The sequence below is a fragment of the Diospyros lotus genome, chromosome 11 (genome assembly GCF_014633365.1).
Source record: "Diospyros lotus cultivar Yz01 chromosome 11, ASM1463336v1, whole genome shotgun sequence".
Classification (NCBI taxonomy): domain Eukaryota; kingdom Viridiplantae; phylum Streptophyta; class Magnoliopsida; order Ericales; family Ebenaceae; genus Diospyros; species Diospyros lotus.
In genome coordinates, this window is record NC_068348.1 from 31,707,773 (window position 1) to 31,724,590 (window position 16,818).

General features: G+C 35.7%; 2 protein-coding genes across 2 annotated transcripts; both read right to left on the bottom strand.

Annotated features, from left to right (window-relative positions):
- Positions 1-926: 926 nt before the first annotated feature.
- LOC127813771 (uncharacterized) lies at positions 927-9,844 on the bottom strand. The gene is made up of 7 exons (XM_052354913.1): positions 9,475-9,844; positions 7,493-7,697; positions 5,793-5,994; positions 3,598-3,791; positions 3,213-3,366; positions 2,204-2,368; positions 927-1,725 (listed from the first exon to the last, which is right to left on the bottom strand). Exons 1-7 carry the CDS (start codon positions 9,677-9,679, stop codon positions 1,267-1,269), a joined length of 1,584 nt encoding a protein of 527 aa, XP_052210873.1. The 5' UTR covers positions 9,680-9,844; the 3' UTR covers positions 927-1,266.
- Positions 9,845-10,278: 434 nt separating this feature from the next.
- LOC127813733 (BTB/POZ domain-containing protein NPY1-like) lies at positions 10,279-15,168 on the bottom strand. The gene is made up of 4 exons (XM_052354862.1): positions 14,556-15,168; positions 13,448-13,517; positions 11,363-12,532; positions 10,279-11,135 (listed from the first exon to the last, which is right to left on the bottom strand). Exons 1-4 carry the CDS (start codon positions 14,615-14,617, stop codon positions 10,581-10,583), a joined length of 1,857 nt encoding a protein of 618 aa, XP_052210822.1. The 5' UTR covers positions 14,618-15,168; the 3' UTR covers positions 10,279-10,580.
- Between the last annotated feature and the right edge of the window lie 1,650 nt (positions 15,169-16,818).

Genomic DNA, 16,818 nt, shown 5'->3' on the forward strand with positions numbered 1-16,818 from the left:
TATATACGAAAACGTTAAGAGTCTGATTTTTCTCCCTTTACACCAACCTTGATGATAAACGTAAAATATAATTATAATTTATTTTTTTATATTGGATAGGGAGAGAAGCAAACTTATTCTCCCATCAAGATTCTTTAAGAGTTATCTATATTTTCTAAACCAAGTTAAATTTTAAATAATTCTATTATCTTATTAATTTTTTTAATTATCTCATCAGATTAATGTTATCATATATGATATTTTATTTGATTATCTTATCATATTTAAAGAAATATTCATTTCAATTTTCTTGTAAGATATCAGATAATTATTATTAAATTATTTGACGAGATATTTTCTATCAATTATTATGTGAGCTACAAAGAAAATTTTTATAACTTTCACTAAATTTAGCTAATATAAAAATGATTAAGGTCACAAATGAGTTAAGTTGTATGTGAGTGACTCGGTGTTCAGTTCAATAAAAACTCGATCGAATTTGTTCATTAAGATAAACGAGTTGTGCTTGAGCCTCATTTTAAAGCTCAATTTATAAATGAGTTAAGATTAAATTAAATAAAATTTCACTTATTAAAACTCACAATATGTTCAATAAGATACTTGTAAATACCAATAAACTCAATTAAAGACTCGTAAACATATTCGATTAAAAGTTCACGAATAATTAATGTACAACCTTATTTTTAAATGTATTAATGCATTTATTTATAATTTTATAAATATATTATTTAACATACATTTATTAAAATTTAAATTATTATAATATATAATTAAATTAAATATAGTTAAAATTGTTATACATAATAATTTAATCACTTAACGTAATATAATATATGTATATATAATAAAATAAATAATAAATTAAATTTAAATAAAATAACAAATTATAGTGAGCCCGAGCCCAAGCATGACTCGAGCTCAACATGTCAAAAGAAGCTCAGGCTCGAGATCATTCTCCTCAATCATTTAATGACCCAAGCTTTAAAGTTAGAGTCTAGAAACTGACTCGCGAGCCAAACCCAAACTCAACTCGGTTCGGTTCAGTTTGATTGTAATCCTAAAGCGATGACATTGCCATGAATACTGAAATTGGATTTTGGTCCTCTAATTATGATAAATTACGGAATCAAATTTATTTGTGTTGGCAAAGCTTCAAGACTGGCTGATCTCTAGGATGACAAAGAATCAGAAGCTCTAATGCTTCCAAGAGACCAGGGCTTGCGAAGCAGCCAACCCCCAAAGAGGCTCAAAACCAAGTTGTCATCATCAGCTCGAATAAGCATGGCCTTCCGGCAATGCCTCAACCGGAACAGTGTAAGGTGAGTACCAGTCAGCATCGAAAACTTCTTGAAGCTGTGCAACAATGGCAGGGTGATAGGTCCCGAAGCTGACACCAGAGGTCGTATAGAAGTAATCCCAGATGAGATTGCTGGTCCCGATGTGGGCTCGCACGTCGCTCACCGCGTATTTTCCATGGTTGACGCGGGAATAGCCGGGGTATGTGTTCCCGGTTCTAGCCCCGTTAGCGATGGCAGGTCCGGTGGAGTTGAATCCGGGGACGACGTAGTACTTGATCTCAATCCCGCCGGAGCATCTGTTGTACATTGAAGAAGAGCAAAGGGTGTTGGAGTAGAGAAGAAACTTGAGGTACTGATCTGTGCTGTTGATGAAGTGTGCCCAGTATGCTACCAGTATTTTGACCTTTGCATGCTTAGAAAACACAACCTAGCAAGAATTCAGGAACTTGATCAGAAACAAATGCTCGAAGCTTCCAGAAGAATGCATAAAGAAACGCATTGTTTTACTCAATCATGGAAGACAAGAGGTCGTGAATTACAAAAATGCAACTCGGTGGCTTATGCTGCAGTTCGCCGATAGGTCCAAGTCCTATTAAATCGCGTATCAGAATAGAAAACGGGAGATGGGAGAAAATAAGTCACCAGTTATGTACAGCAAGATCAAGAAAAACTTGGTGGAATGCTCTCGTATATGATATGAGTTGCAAGAGTTTTACAAAGGATAGAATCATAAATAAAAATAATTGATGAGCTAGAATTCATGAAGCTGATCCCATGTACTGAGATTAAGGCTCGATAGGTTGTTATTTGATCAGTGGACATCAATTACAACACCAACAATAGTTACCACAATAATAATCCAAGATGAATGAAATCATTCAAAGAAATCAGAAGTTTCCAACTACCTCTGATATTGCCGAGGAAAGGGATGACCAGTAAACTGTTTGTTTTGTGTACTGGGATTGGCCAAGCCAATCCATAGTATTAATTCTGACGGTTGCACCGAACCCTACAGATTTAATTGTGTCTATCCATGCCTGTTCATCTGTCTGGTACTTATGGAACAACAGCTGCAGTTTAGAGATTACATTAGTAGTAGTAGTAGTAACAAGTATAAACCAAAATGCTTTCATCAAAATTCAGGGATATTGAGAAATGAGAGTTATTTGGTTTGTCTTCAACAAGAAGAAATACTTTTTACTCACGGGCAAAATAAAGATGAAATGCTCGTAAATAGAAGAGAATTTCATTGTATAAATTTACAGAAAGCCATAAACAGCCTGCTGGGTTGGAAGTACAAGCTCTGAAGCTATCAATCGTTTCTATCATAAAGGAACTCTAATGAAACAGATTTCTTCACTGTCTGAACAGTGATTTGGTTATTTGATATCTAAAATTGCTTGAGCAACAAAATAATTTTGTTTTCTTCTGCCACAAAACTAACAACTAATGTTTGGAACAAGAATCTTTCAAGGGAAAAAGCATGTTCAAAATGCACGAGGCTCCCTGCTTTGTGACAATTAGGGGAGGGTTATATTTGCAAGCAGTCTTTCCTTGCAAAAAGGCGTTTTCACAATTTGAAACCGTGACCTAGTCCCAAAGGAGCAACCTTATCTTTTTTTTCCAAATACCTTTCTCAAGGGAAAAGATCACTTGCGTGCGTACACTTCGTGTAGATAACCAATCTAAAAAATGAAATTTTTTACAATATAACCATTTTCTTTTTCTATCTTCTCATTTCCATTTATTTTGAATCAATGCATGACAACAAGGCATGCCAAGTACAGATTGAAGTGAACCCACTGTGATTTTATATAATCAATTATACTATCTATTCTCTAGTCCCTCTAGTTGTCACAGAAAAATCAAAGATGATAATAAAATGTAAAAGAATATATAACATTCACCACTGACCTCTGGTGGAGCGAACGACAGATAGTTGGATTGATGCTGCAAAGTTGAAAAGTTGCTTCCTGGAGTTAGAATTGGCATTTGAAACATGTGAGGGTCTGAAAGTTCTGGATAGCCTGCTACATGAGGAACCTCAACATAACGATGGATAGGTGATCTGTCAAGGTACAAGTTCATACTCTTAAAAATATAGAAAAGGCTACAAGTTTTCATGCTCATTTTCTCCATAGAAAAGACAGAAAGATTGCAGCAAGATAAACAGAACATTCATCAGCATGATCAGTAATTGCTTAATGATACAACATTTTGAGCAGTGAATTATACAGATCAGCTGTCTTAAGATGTATCTTGGAGCTACAAAATATTCAGTACATTGCATGTGCCGTACCTGCACCTCTCCTTGAAATGAATAAAATGGGACCAACAAGGAACTTTTCTGGTGATCTGCCACTGCTGATCCCATATTGTTTTTGTGTAAACCGATGCTTTAAGAGATGCAAGTTTCCACAAGTTGTCATAGTAGACTTCAAGCTTCTTAGCTACTTTTGGACAACCAGCAAAATATATCCCAACTTCCTTTACCTATAAATATCAGAAAATTAGTAACCTCAATCAATTTCCTTGACCAACATGTATATGTCCATATTTCTGACGTTTAGTCGATAATTTAATTTATATCATAAAAATATTAAGTTTTAATCACTATTTAACTAATATTCCATGAACTAAAAACTCTTCCTTGTAAATCTTCTAAATAGATAACAATACCCTATCAACTACTGGAAACAACTCGACTACATTAAAAATAAGAAAAACATAAAATCAAATCTTAAAAGATCACAACATAACATTCTATTAATAGAGTCTAAATCTACCACTTCTCTTGCTCATTCTAATAATACAATAATACAAATAACCAGCTCAATGGTTATGATTCTTAAACACAATATAATCTAATTGTCAAGAACTTACAAAAATATTCATTAATATTTATTATCATTATTTATTAACATTATTATTTTCATTTTTTTGGAAGCAACCTCTTAGCCAAAAAAAAAAAACAAAGGGAAGGTAACGTACAAATACAACTCTCCCCCAACCCTTGCAAAACAAGGAACCTTCTTCATTGAGGATGCCCTTTTTTTGTTGCATTGTTTTTGACCTATGACCATCGAGTAAAAACTTAAAAAAAGGCCTCCCCGGTGCACAAGGCTCCCTATTTTACGAGAGTAGGGGGAGATCAATTTTGTATGCAATCTTACCCTTGCTGTCAAGGTTAGGCCTCAGAATAAAAACTTTCAAACTAGGTCATTACATGATGAATTATGGAACAATAGGATTAACTTCAAGTGACATAGATGAAATTTAGCTCCATCTTCTAGAGGAGATCATGGGAATTCATAGAAAGGAAAAAAGATGGCCCTTTCTTGTGCAATGCTCCCACCACTCCCACTACTTACCCCAAGCTCTGAAATGCCAGTTTGTGTTCAAGACTTTGATGCCTGAGATACAATGAAACAAGGTCTTCTAATGCACAATGTCTTGTATCTCAATATATTTCAGAATACAAAAAAACTCCTCTAATGGTAAAAATGAGATATTTTGGCCTTCACTGAAGATCTTGTGGAGACACTAATTCTTTAGGTGGGAGCTATTATATTCTTGCAAGTATACCCAATGAAATCTGATCTAACTAATGTGAGAATATAACCTATCTCATACTTCAACCTAAAATTTGGAAGGCTGGGATTTGGAGGTCTCAGAATTTTTTTGCTTGAAATTCTGGCTAAGCATGTTCAGAGATCATGAAAGGAAAGACAAATGCTGACAGCAACCTTAATAGGTGAGTGTTGTCTCAGTTTTGTCTCTCAAAAGATAAATAGCAGCACATCATGGGTAAGACAAAGTACAAAGAAAGACTGACAGTTATTTCTGATTCTAGAATAGCAATGTACAAAAGCACAAACGACAATGCAGAGGAAAATCCTTTGGCTGGGAATTATCTGATTCTAGAATTGCAGACACTGTAGAGAACAGATAAAGTGTTGGGCCTGTTGGCTAAGGTCATGAATCCTTTGGATAATGTCACAGGCTGTTTACAGAAAATGATATTTGGTAAAGCTTTACTACATAATAGCAATATGTCCATGATTACTCCAATATCAAAGGAATGGATTATGTTAACTTTTTTGTAATTACAGGAGTAACATGAGATAGTTAAACCTGGTTTATTTCCATCTTTTAATGCATGATTGTAGCTGATTAGGGGGCTGAGAAGGGCAAGAAATATTGCTTCCAGTTGCAATATGCAGCACTTAATTGGAGTAGTTATTCTATGTTTCGGCCTATTCCTCAGTCAAAGAGACCTCAACAGATGGGGACAACTAATAGTAGTATTTAACTGGAATATAGATGGTTTATTTCTCATCTGTCCCTTAAAAGTGCCAAACTGTTGTTGTATGCTTGTTAAAAACGTACAACTGGAGGAACAACCTTTAAATTACTGAAGCCTGGATGAACTGGGTTTCAGAAAACCATGATTATCCCTTCTCTCATAGGTTTTAACGGCATGTGTCACAGTACCTGAGTAAGAGATTTCCAGTCATTGTTTGCAGATCCAATATAAACATTCCGGCTATCTGATATCCAAACTTTTGAGTGGACTATGCCTGATCCCCACCACTCACTTAACAGTAAGGTGATATTCTTCACATTTGGCCTCCCTGAAGCAAGGTTAGATGGTTCTTTGGTATAATCAGGATATACTCCAGAGTGCTGCAAAAGCCTGGATAAGTTGTTGACATGTGAAACATATGAGACCTAAAATTACAGACAAATGACAAACTTCGCATTATGTGATTTCATAATGGAGAATGACATGCAATAAAAGTGGAGTGAAATAAAATGTTCCAAATCACAATAAACAAATAATCACATGCGAATAGACAAACAACTTACAAATGAACAATAGTATAGACAAACAACTTACAAATGAACAATAGTAGCTTGACTAATGCCTTTTCACTCTTTGATATGTTGTTAGCATGTTATTGATCTTTACAGCAAAAGTTTTAGCATAGGATCCATTTTAATTACTGGAGCACTGATACTCAGAAGGCAAAACACATGCATCCAGAAAATAAAAGACAGAAAAGGTTATTGTAAATAAAAAATAATACACAATGATTTTCTAGTTGGTAATGCATTTCTCCAGCTGATGTTATTCATTGTTGGAAAAGATTTACAGTTCATAACCCTGATAGTCTTCTCCACTCTGTTTCAGAACTTGCAAGCACACGAATCAGCCCTTGAAGATCTTAGTAGCCCTGAGATCTCTCTTGGCCACCCAAATCAGAGTTATTCCTTCATCTTACAGTCATATTTTGAAAAAGAAAAAAGAAAGCATCAAAACAAAAACTATTTTTTGTGACAGAAGGTGAAAATTTGGCAATGGGGAAGTTCTAGAAAGAAGCCAAAATGCATAAACAGTTCAACTGAACAGTTTATAAACTATTTTTTACAGGATCAATACTATGAAACTACGAAAGTAAATCAAAGAATAAGGGGCTATTTAGGTGTGGAAAACAAATTGAGCTGAATTTGGAGAACTAAAATATATTTTTCAAATTTTCCTTACTAATTTGAAGATTTGAAAAATGTGGTTCTCCACAAAATTTTTCCCAAATCATCTCCATCTCCTCGTCTAACACAAGTTCTCCAAATCTCTCTTTTTTAACATATGTTCCAACTTTTAGAAAAATGGAAAACATTTTTCACAACTAAACTGCAGCTAAATGTCTCCTGATAAATTATGATTCCTTAGATGTCAATAGACAATCAAAACCAAATTTGGAAGTACGTTTGTCCATCAATGTGATCAAGTTAATCTTAACCCTATCATACAACAATCTGAAGCCAAAGTATTCTTGTTCTGTATATGCTTATTTCAGAATGAGATTTGCAGCCAGCAAGGGAATGTGCAGGATACTATGTGACATGAAGTTATCAACAGAAGATGCAGCCAAATATGAAAATAACTTGTACTTCTGCCAAAAACCACAGACATCGAAACTAAACTCCAAGACCAACTAACTATGGGGGCTATTTCCATACTTGTGAGTTTGCAAATTTTGAGAATATTTTTTCAGGAATTCCAATTTTAAGGTTCATACATATTGGCAACAAAATTAAACTTGTAATATTTATTGACAGAAAGCAGCTACCACCTTTATATTGCTTGTAAGCTATAGGAATAAAAAAGGTTACACAGAAGTTGTGTGTACCTGATATCAATATTGCGATCAGCAGCATTTTCTAATGCTTTATAAACACTAAAACCTTCATCGGCACCAAAACCTTGCATTTCAGCTTTTGAGTATCCATAATCCCCAGAACGAGGATCATCAGGCTGGGCTACTAATTGCCAATATTGAGCCAATATATCCAGCCTCTTGGAAGAATTTCCAGCCATCCACCGAAAAACATCCGCTGATAGCATCACATTGCATTAATTAGTACAACTAAGAAAAAAAGTACACTACTCAATTTGGTTGCCAAAAATTAAAATACATAGAAGGTTTTGGGGCAAGCCAAAAAAAAGAAATAAGAAATAACATTTCAGTTTTTCATTCTTATGTTCTTTTGCCTTAACAACTCACACTTAATTTAGCCAATTGAATTGACTATGTTAGTTGAGTGGGGAATCTTGAATTATCAGGCCTCCCTTAATAGAGTTAAGGAACTTATCTAAATTTCAATACCATACATTTAAATATCCAAATCCTAACGTACGGAAACAGGGAAACATTTTGATTCAAGTGATTTGACTTTGTTCATTTTTCCTACAAAGAATGGAATCAAAATAGAAAACAAGGTTGGTTGTATTAGATATGAGTCTTTCCATAAAATATAACCAAAATCACAAGCCTTAATTCCACTAAGTGGTGCTAGTTACACGAATTCTAGATCACCAATCATCTCTATCCATGGCCATATTTATCTTTCCATAAAATAGTTTCAATAATTTGTCACCGAATTGGCTTATGCAGAATTCCAATTTTTGGAGCAATTTTTAAGAAGATTAACATGTTCAAAACTATGGCAAATGTCCACTGTTAAAATATCACCTAGATCTGAAAGTAATCTCCTGTTCACAAAAATAAAGAAAACAAATAGAAAGCAGTACAGATGTATAGAGGAACTGCTAAAACTTTATTTGATAAATTTCCTTAAAGTAAACCCTCTTCAGAAATTCAGGGCATTGCTATGTTACCCGACGCAGGCTCGTCGGAGGTGGGTGTGTGGGTCCCACCCACCCCGGGGCCCATGCCCCCCTCTCTCTCAATTTGCCCGCGTCGTGAGCAACAGAAAAGTTTTCCAGGAATCCATTTTAAATTGTTTTTGCCACTAGAAGGCTCAGGCTCACAAAAGAATCGACTCTGATTTGAAAATTACACTGTTTCCAAAGTTCAACTTTTTCATATTTGAAAATTAACAGCAAACAGTGAAGACCATGGAAATGATATTTCATGTCCAAAAGTAATCAAAACTCCTTGTACTCCAAGCATTACCGTCTCTTTATCCCTCACATTTCTCAGAAAGCAATCAAAGCAAACATTAAATATGCAACAACTGGAGGACGAGGGAAAGGCGAAAATAAACAATGAATTAACTGTTTGGCTGCTGAGAAAAAAATAATCTCGAATCATGAATGTAACTACCTAACATGATTTGACACCCATCAAAAAAGACATAAAAGTCAAGCCCACGTGATTGCATCAGAAGTAAATTAAAAAAATTAATCTTTAATATTAGCCCTTATTAGTATCGGGTCATGCACAATCACACGCAGAAATTTAATGTAGTTTGACCTTCATATCTATATCTACTGTCACGCAACAATTTAGATAATTCACTAAAACAGTAATTTTATGTAGAAAAACTACAAAATCTTTCTACACAGTAATTGATTACACACACTCCGAAAACTCTTTTATTTGGTTGTAGGTACCCACTCACAAGTACAATAATGACTATTCTGTTTATAAGAGTCGATTCTAACTAGATTAAATATCCAATATCCATCTTTTATTCCCTATTCACAATCAAATTGGGTATTTGTCTCACATACTCCATCTAAATCATCTATGGCCCTCCTTTTCTCCACAAATCTTGTGTTTTCCACATTTTTTCTGGGAAACCAAACAAGAAGGAGAATTGTAAGCAGAAGCATGTCGTTAAAGAAACAGAAAAGGAAGAACAATACCAGTTGAAAGAACGCCATGAACAGGAGAGAGGCGGGGCATCTGGGTGGGGATTGATTGGACCAGCCATGCCTTGCACTCTGAGCCTGAAATTGATTGATCTGGTGAGGAGAAGTGAGAGATGGCTCTTACTCTTGTTGGAGAGAAGAAACTACTGGTTATAGTGAAGAGAAGAAGAAAAGAGAAGATGAGTGTTGACACTTTCATCCTTTTGAATTGAATTTTGATCTCTCCTTCTGCCTCTTTTCATCATCTTCTCATGGCAGAATCTTCTGGAAATAACTCCATTTCGCAGCTTCCTCCATTGACTTCTTCTCGAGGCTTGCGCTAGCTGTTTGGCCGGTTGCAACCGACCAAATCCACCTCTTCACCAAGGGAAAAATGTAGAAGATATTATTTCTCTAAATTATTAAATAATTTATTTTACATGTTTTTAATTTTGATATTTACTTGAAATATTATATATAAACATTATTTAATACATATTATTTTTTAAAAATTATTTTATAAAAAAACCAAATACTATTAAAGTGTGTCATGAATTTTACCAATCAAAGACCCATCATATGCCCTATTGAACAAGGCGTGGCATATGTCCTCTTAGATCTTCTGACAAATCTCTCTCAAACACTAAAAATATTAATAAAATTTTTTGTTAATTATTGCAGTCTTAACATATATATAAAAAGTAAGATTTCAATAAGTAAACACACCAAGGCAACTGTTATTGCATGGGGCCGATCCCCCCTCTCTCAGTCAACTGCTATGTTACCCGGTGGGCAACATAGCAGTGCCCAACACATCAATTGCTTAAAAATCCAATACTATTTATTTCACTCATTCAATACTAACTTGACCGTGAAAACTATATCAAAAGACAAAATCTTGCCCTTACAAATGAGTTCAAACTCTGGTGATCTTCCATTAGTAATACAGATAGATGATGGTACAATGAAGAACAACAGATAAGGAAGAAGAAAAAGAACATTTTGCAACCAAACCCTCTGCCACACCAATCTACCTACAAATTCTTTACACTTACAGCTGTAGAAATCTCAATTCTCAAATCTGCTTCTTTTCTTCAGTTTTATGGGCTGCAAGTACCATTTCAAGAGATGGAATATCGCCTGTGTCTTGACAAGGAACCTGATGACTTGGTCTCGCCATGGATCATTGAAGTTGGGCTCTGAGAACTGCCAGACGTCTCTGAGCTCTTATTCTCGGCTTCTCCATGCCCTTTGCCCACTACCCACAGCTTATCAAAGATTTTCCTTGACCTAGACGGCAGCAGCTGCGTGACACTTCCCCTGTTCTTGGCATCCTTCGTGGCCAACTTGCCATTTTTCGGTTTACACCCATCGATCATCTTCACCTGACTCATCTGTTCCCGGAGGGAATTGCCCTCGCTGCCCTTCCCGGCCTTCTTCTTCCCCCAATCTTCTTCGTTGTTAGCCACGCAATGTGGGTCCTCCCGAGGCTGGTTGCTCAAGGCTTGAGCCCCGGCAGCTGCTCTAACCTGCTCAAAAAACAGAATTCGTACAACTACTCGCAGTGGGAGGCGCTCGTTCTGGGCTGCACGCATGGATGTATCCAGCGTCAACTTCTTGACATCCATCAGCCCACAGATCTTCTTCTTTTCAGTTTTTGTCAAGTTGGGATGCTCCTGAACACATGAAGTTGTTCAGTTTTATGTTACAGTCATATTCAAAGCAACCGGATCTATACATATACATTATAATCCCAGGATTTAAACTTGTAGCCAGACTTGACTAGGTGTTTTACTTAGTAAAAGTACTAATTCTTTGCAGTGTTCTCCTGATTGTTCCACACGTACTGCATCCATAATAAAGGCAGATTTAGCGCGTTTAAGTAAACAATTTAAGATATTACCTTAAGATATACGTCTATCGCCCCATATAGCCCGTCATGAATTGGTCTAGCTGACTTGGGGATTGACTCTGACAAGAGAACGAAACTGGAGATGGTAAGATTAGGATCCTTGGCAATTTCAGCAAGATACCCATCAATCAGTTTACCAACATTCAACCAGGACACATGCCCTAAAACAAAATCAGCACTGATTAACTCATTCTTCTCAGCAATGTTCAAATCCCGAGTACGGCTTTTGTGTACCATAAATCTGTGTACAAGGGACTGCACAAGTTCAATATCGTATTTTGTAGTTTGGGGAGACCTTGCGGGAATCAATAGATCATTAACAGAAGCCTCATCCAATTTCAAACCAATCCTATTCATCAAGTCTTCCTTTGATGCATCATCTGCTCCAAATAGAATGGCAAATTTCAATAACTTGACCAAGAAGCTACACAGACAACCAGCGTCTTTGTCTGAAGGCAACAAGTATATTACTGTTTCAACCAAAGATTTGTTCCTCTTGTTGTGGGCTTCAGAGGCCAGGGCATCAATTGAATTTGGCAACCATCTCACAAGATAACTTTTCAGCGCCTCACCAATCACATTCCCTTTCATTCTCCCTCTTGATCTCACAGCCATCATAACACGTTTGTACAGGTCAAGATCAAGTTCACATATGTCTTCAACCCACCAATCTTTTGGGACTTTTTCCTGGAATTTGATCCCAACCTCAACTATTCTATCTGGAATTGTTAATTTCCGGTTGTACGTATACGACCAGGTCACATTTGATGGGTCAACAGAAGTTTTTGATGCTATCGAATCAATGCATCTTCCAACTATCTTCAGATCCTCAGACAATGGAAGAAGAGATTTGGTAGTCTGCAGAACAATAATGGAATCTTTCCAGCTGCAGAGAATACCGGAATTGAGAAATATTTCAATTTTGAAAATCAGGTTGCCTCGGTCAACATCTTCAGTCATCTCAAGGTACTCTGCTGCACAACGGGCAGCCACAACATTGTATGCATTGAGAGTGACAGTCATCCCATAGCAGAATCTAGCACAAATTTCGAAAGCTTTTGGCCCACCGGGGAAGTCAGCCAAATGAATTTCATCGGAGCTTTCCTCATCGGCTTTCACTATGAGTTTTTGTAAGTAATTGCTCTTGGACAAAAGAGGGAACTGCAAGCACAAATTTGGACATCATAACATGAAGATATGAACCAAACTCAAGGAAGCAGTGGGACAAAACTCAAGAAGATGAAGCTTTGCAATTATGTGCACAAATGTTTCCTCTTTATGGACCAGGAATTTGGGTGTCCCAAATATGAAAAATTTGCCTCTTATCCATAATATAATCATTTTTTCAATCAGCAATTTACTTTATTAAACAAGAATCTAATTCCCATCGTTGTCAGATGCAACCAATTTCAAAGGCTGGCCATGTCACTATGAAGCTTAAAACAGCTGAGCTCATGACTTGTCCTATCTTTCAATCACAAAAAGTACTTTGGTTTTACATATCTTCATTGGTTTGCAATATTAAGCAGAGCAGAAAGTGCATACAAAAATGTCCAAACTTTAGAAATCATGTGTTGTTAGTTTTACAGTGTATGTAAAATGGCAAGGATCCAAACTTCCTCTAGGGCGATTGGCACAACATGGGCCCTCTACCCACATGAGATTGAGTTGTGAAAAACTCGCCCCCTTTTAGGACGTAGCATTCTCATGAGACCAAAAAGAATAAAAGAAAAGAGAGAAGAATCTCAATCTAATCTAAGTGAGTCTCAAACACTCTCTTAACTCATACCTGCTCAACAATGGTCCTGGGCTGGTTTTGATACCACTAGTAACACCACTGTCCCTCATCCAAAAGGATTAATTGAAGTTAATTTTTGAGCTTATAAGACTAATTACAAGTAATATTACCAAACTTCCCAATAAACTGCTGATGTAGCATTCATTTACATCAATAGGAGGACAACCACAAAAATCTCCGTGAGTATGGATTAGTTCACAATTAAATATGAAATTAGAGATCCCAACAAAATCGTATGGTTGGATGCACCCTATGAAGAAGTTTTAACGAGGGCATACCTTGTGAAGGTAGAACTTCACTTCACCAACACTTACAATAACATCTGGTGCAAGTTCTGACGACACATGCCTGCAAGAATAGATGTCTTACTCAATGTAACTATCAAAGATAAATGAAATTTTAACTTATGAACAGAATAGCAAATATAATTACAGTTAATTTGCACATAGAAACACAAATGTAATAACCAGGGAAAATTTTACTTGTTCTTTTCATAAATGACCTAACTTTTAGGCTCTCATCTCCCACTCCCGCCAATAAAACTATAGAAGCAAAAGAAAAAGGAGAGAAACTAAGGCCCAGACCCATTTATCAATTTAAAAACAGAGATCAAAATCAATGGAAAGTAAATCTAGTGATTAAAAAGTGACATTGGACAAAAATACAATATCATTTTGCAAACACTACAAGGAGAGTCCAAAGCCTTAATCACCTTAGAATTGGCATGCTAGTATTCCATAGTGTCTTTTTTGGCCTAGTACATCTCCCCGATCTAAGGAGAAAAATTCCCACTGATGCACCTAACCCAACAAGGTTTGCACGGATGTTTTTCTCCTTAAATACGAACCAACGGCCAGCCTAATTTAGTTTGGCTCATCTATTTAGCATGCAGAAGAACATGGTAGAAAATGAGAGGGGAGGATGTGCATGGACCGAAAGAAACAACCTGAGAAATGTCTGAAATAAGTAATTAACTAAAGCCACTAGTCATCAAAACCATATGTCCTACAAGTTCCATAGCAGAGAACAATTGGTAGGATGGAAATTGTTGCCTAACAAACCTTAATCTCACAAAATGGGTCTGCTACATGAATTTTAACTAAATATTTGAACATAAATACATAGCATGGACAGACAATATTACCATTAAAAAAAAAAAAACATGATTAGGCTCTTGTTATTAAACCCTCACGATTTGGACTCGGAGCTACAACATTTCTACACCATATAATGAGCACAAGGAGGGAAAAAGGACTTAATTTGAATAGAAACTACAAGGAAAGAAACTCACAAAGAAGCAACGAAAATGGATGAATATTTTTCATATCAAGAACTGAAGATGACACCAAATGAAACAGAACAACGCAACAACAAAAAGCCAATTACCTGATCGAGTTGCCTTCGGATTGCAAAGCATCAGGCTTCGACCCCAGCTTCATAAACTTCATTTTCTCCCCAAAAATGCCACTTCACATTGCCTCAAACCCCGCCTTCAAGACCAAACCAACCCGGCGCCCAGAACCTTCTCCATTCTCTAGAATTCCTCCCGACAGTGATTTTTCAATCTTGACTACGAAACAACCAGAAAGAACAACCCACAAGCGTCGAAGGCACAAGCAGACAATCCCACGTCGGGTCTCGAGCCCAAACTCGAATCCCGCAATGGGTTTCCAAAGGCGAGGCCACCCTTTATGATGACATTGATGATGCAATTACTCTCTTTCTCAATTATTCAACCTACCCGAGTGGCAATTACACTTGGCACAAATAGGGTCCTTAAGTACCAGCCGCCTTAGCCTCACTCTACTCAACCCTGTCAATGACTCTCTCTCTTCATAGTGCTAATCTTTAGTATCTCTCTTTCTCTCTCTACATTTACACACACACACACACATATATAAATTCCCTCTATGGCTATGAATGATGATGGTAGAGTCCATTTCAGTCTTCTGATACAGTTGTCGCTCCATCCCCTGAATTCTGCAGCTAAAGTAAGTAGAGAGAGAGAGTAGGGGACTGTTTGGAGTACAGAGTGGCCTTTTAAGAAGCTTTATACCGTTAAAGCACGCCATCTGTTAAAGGACTATTTTGCCCCTCGCAATGCACTTTATTTTCTTCCTTCGCGTCCGTGGGGGTGGTGATTGGGCGCACGGGGAGAGCGAGCGCGTGTCCCATGCACGCGCGGCCCCACGAGTGGGTCCCCGCGTTCCTTCTTCGGTTGAGGCGTGGATTTGCCGTCGTTGACTCTCGAATATATGTATTTTTGGATAATGTAAATGGTAATTTATTTTTAAAATATACTAATTATTACTCTTAAAAATAAGAATTAAATATTAATAAATTTATCTTACTCTTGATAAATTTAATTTTTTTAATCTTGTTCTTAATGTTTAAATAAAAAGTCTTAAAAGTATATTATTAAATTCACGAACTAATGAGTTATTATTAATTTACACTTTTGATGACATTTTATATTAATATTTTATATATTTATATTTATATATTTTATATTAATATTAATTTATATTTTTTATTTAAGTAATTATTTAGTAGTTGAGTTTAAATTTTTTTTAAAAAATCAATCTATTTAATTTAAATTATTCAATTAATTATATTCATTTATAGCTTAAAGTGTACATAAAATGTACCAATAATATCTTCCAACTCACATAGGATTGTGAAATTAAAGAAGGGCAAAATGGGCATAAGAACAATTCACCCTACTAAATGGCTAATACCACAGGGCTGCTTAACATTTTTCTATAAGTTAAATGAGACACAAATGATAAAAAAAAAAAAAAAAAGGTAGGTAAGAAATATGATGAAGCATAATTGTAACTTTAGGAAAAGAGGGGGTGATAGTACAAGTCCTACACGGGGGCCCTTGGGCCTTGAAACAGCTTTAAACCTACAAATGTGAAGTGTAGGGTCCCCTTAGGTTTTTGAATTAGTGACTGCACCACACCTTTTAAGGACTGTTTAATTAATTGCTTGTACTAATTAGTAATTAATATAACAACAATAATGCCCACTTTAAGCCAGCAAAGCAAAGTCCCCCGTGTTTCCCTTTCTCAAACTCACTAGGAATAGCCACTAGCACTGCCCATTGTCCCTTTCTCTTCTTTTTGGTGATAATGTTGAAGGGGATAATTAAGTATTAATAAATATAATTTATTTTAATATTTAAAGAATTTTATTAATTATTATTATTCAAACATAATAAAGAATTTATTGAATAAAAACATCCTTATCAAGTCAATTGGAACTCTGCAAGAAAAAAAAAATTATTAGAGAATATAAAAAAATCTTTGCGCAAACGCTTTAATATTTAAATCAGATATTAAAAATCTGAATATCATATTAAAACGAGTTTTAGAAACATATATTTATTGAAATGATGAAGTTTTTTCGATATCTATTAAGATTAAGACTGTTAAGAATAATATTCATTTTGATATTTCAAGTCTTATTAGAATTAAAATACTTTATAAATAATGTTTATTTTTTTGATAGAACTCTCGGAGAGAGATTTTCGAATGTTAGAGTTATCTTATTTGTTCTTTATTATATATATATATATATATTAATTAAAGAGAAGTTTAGAGTATGAAAGGGTTTGGTGGGTGGAAGGTTTGCAGGATGGATGATG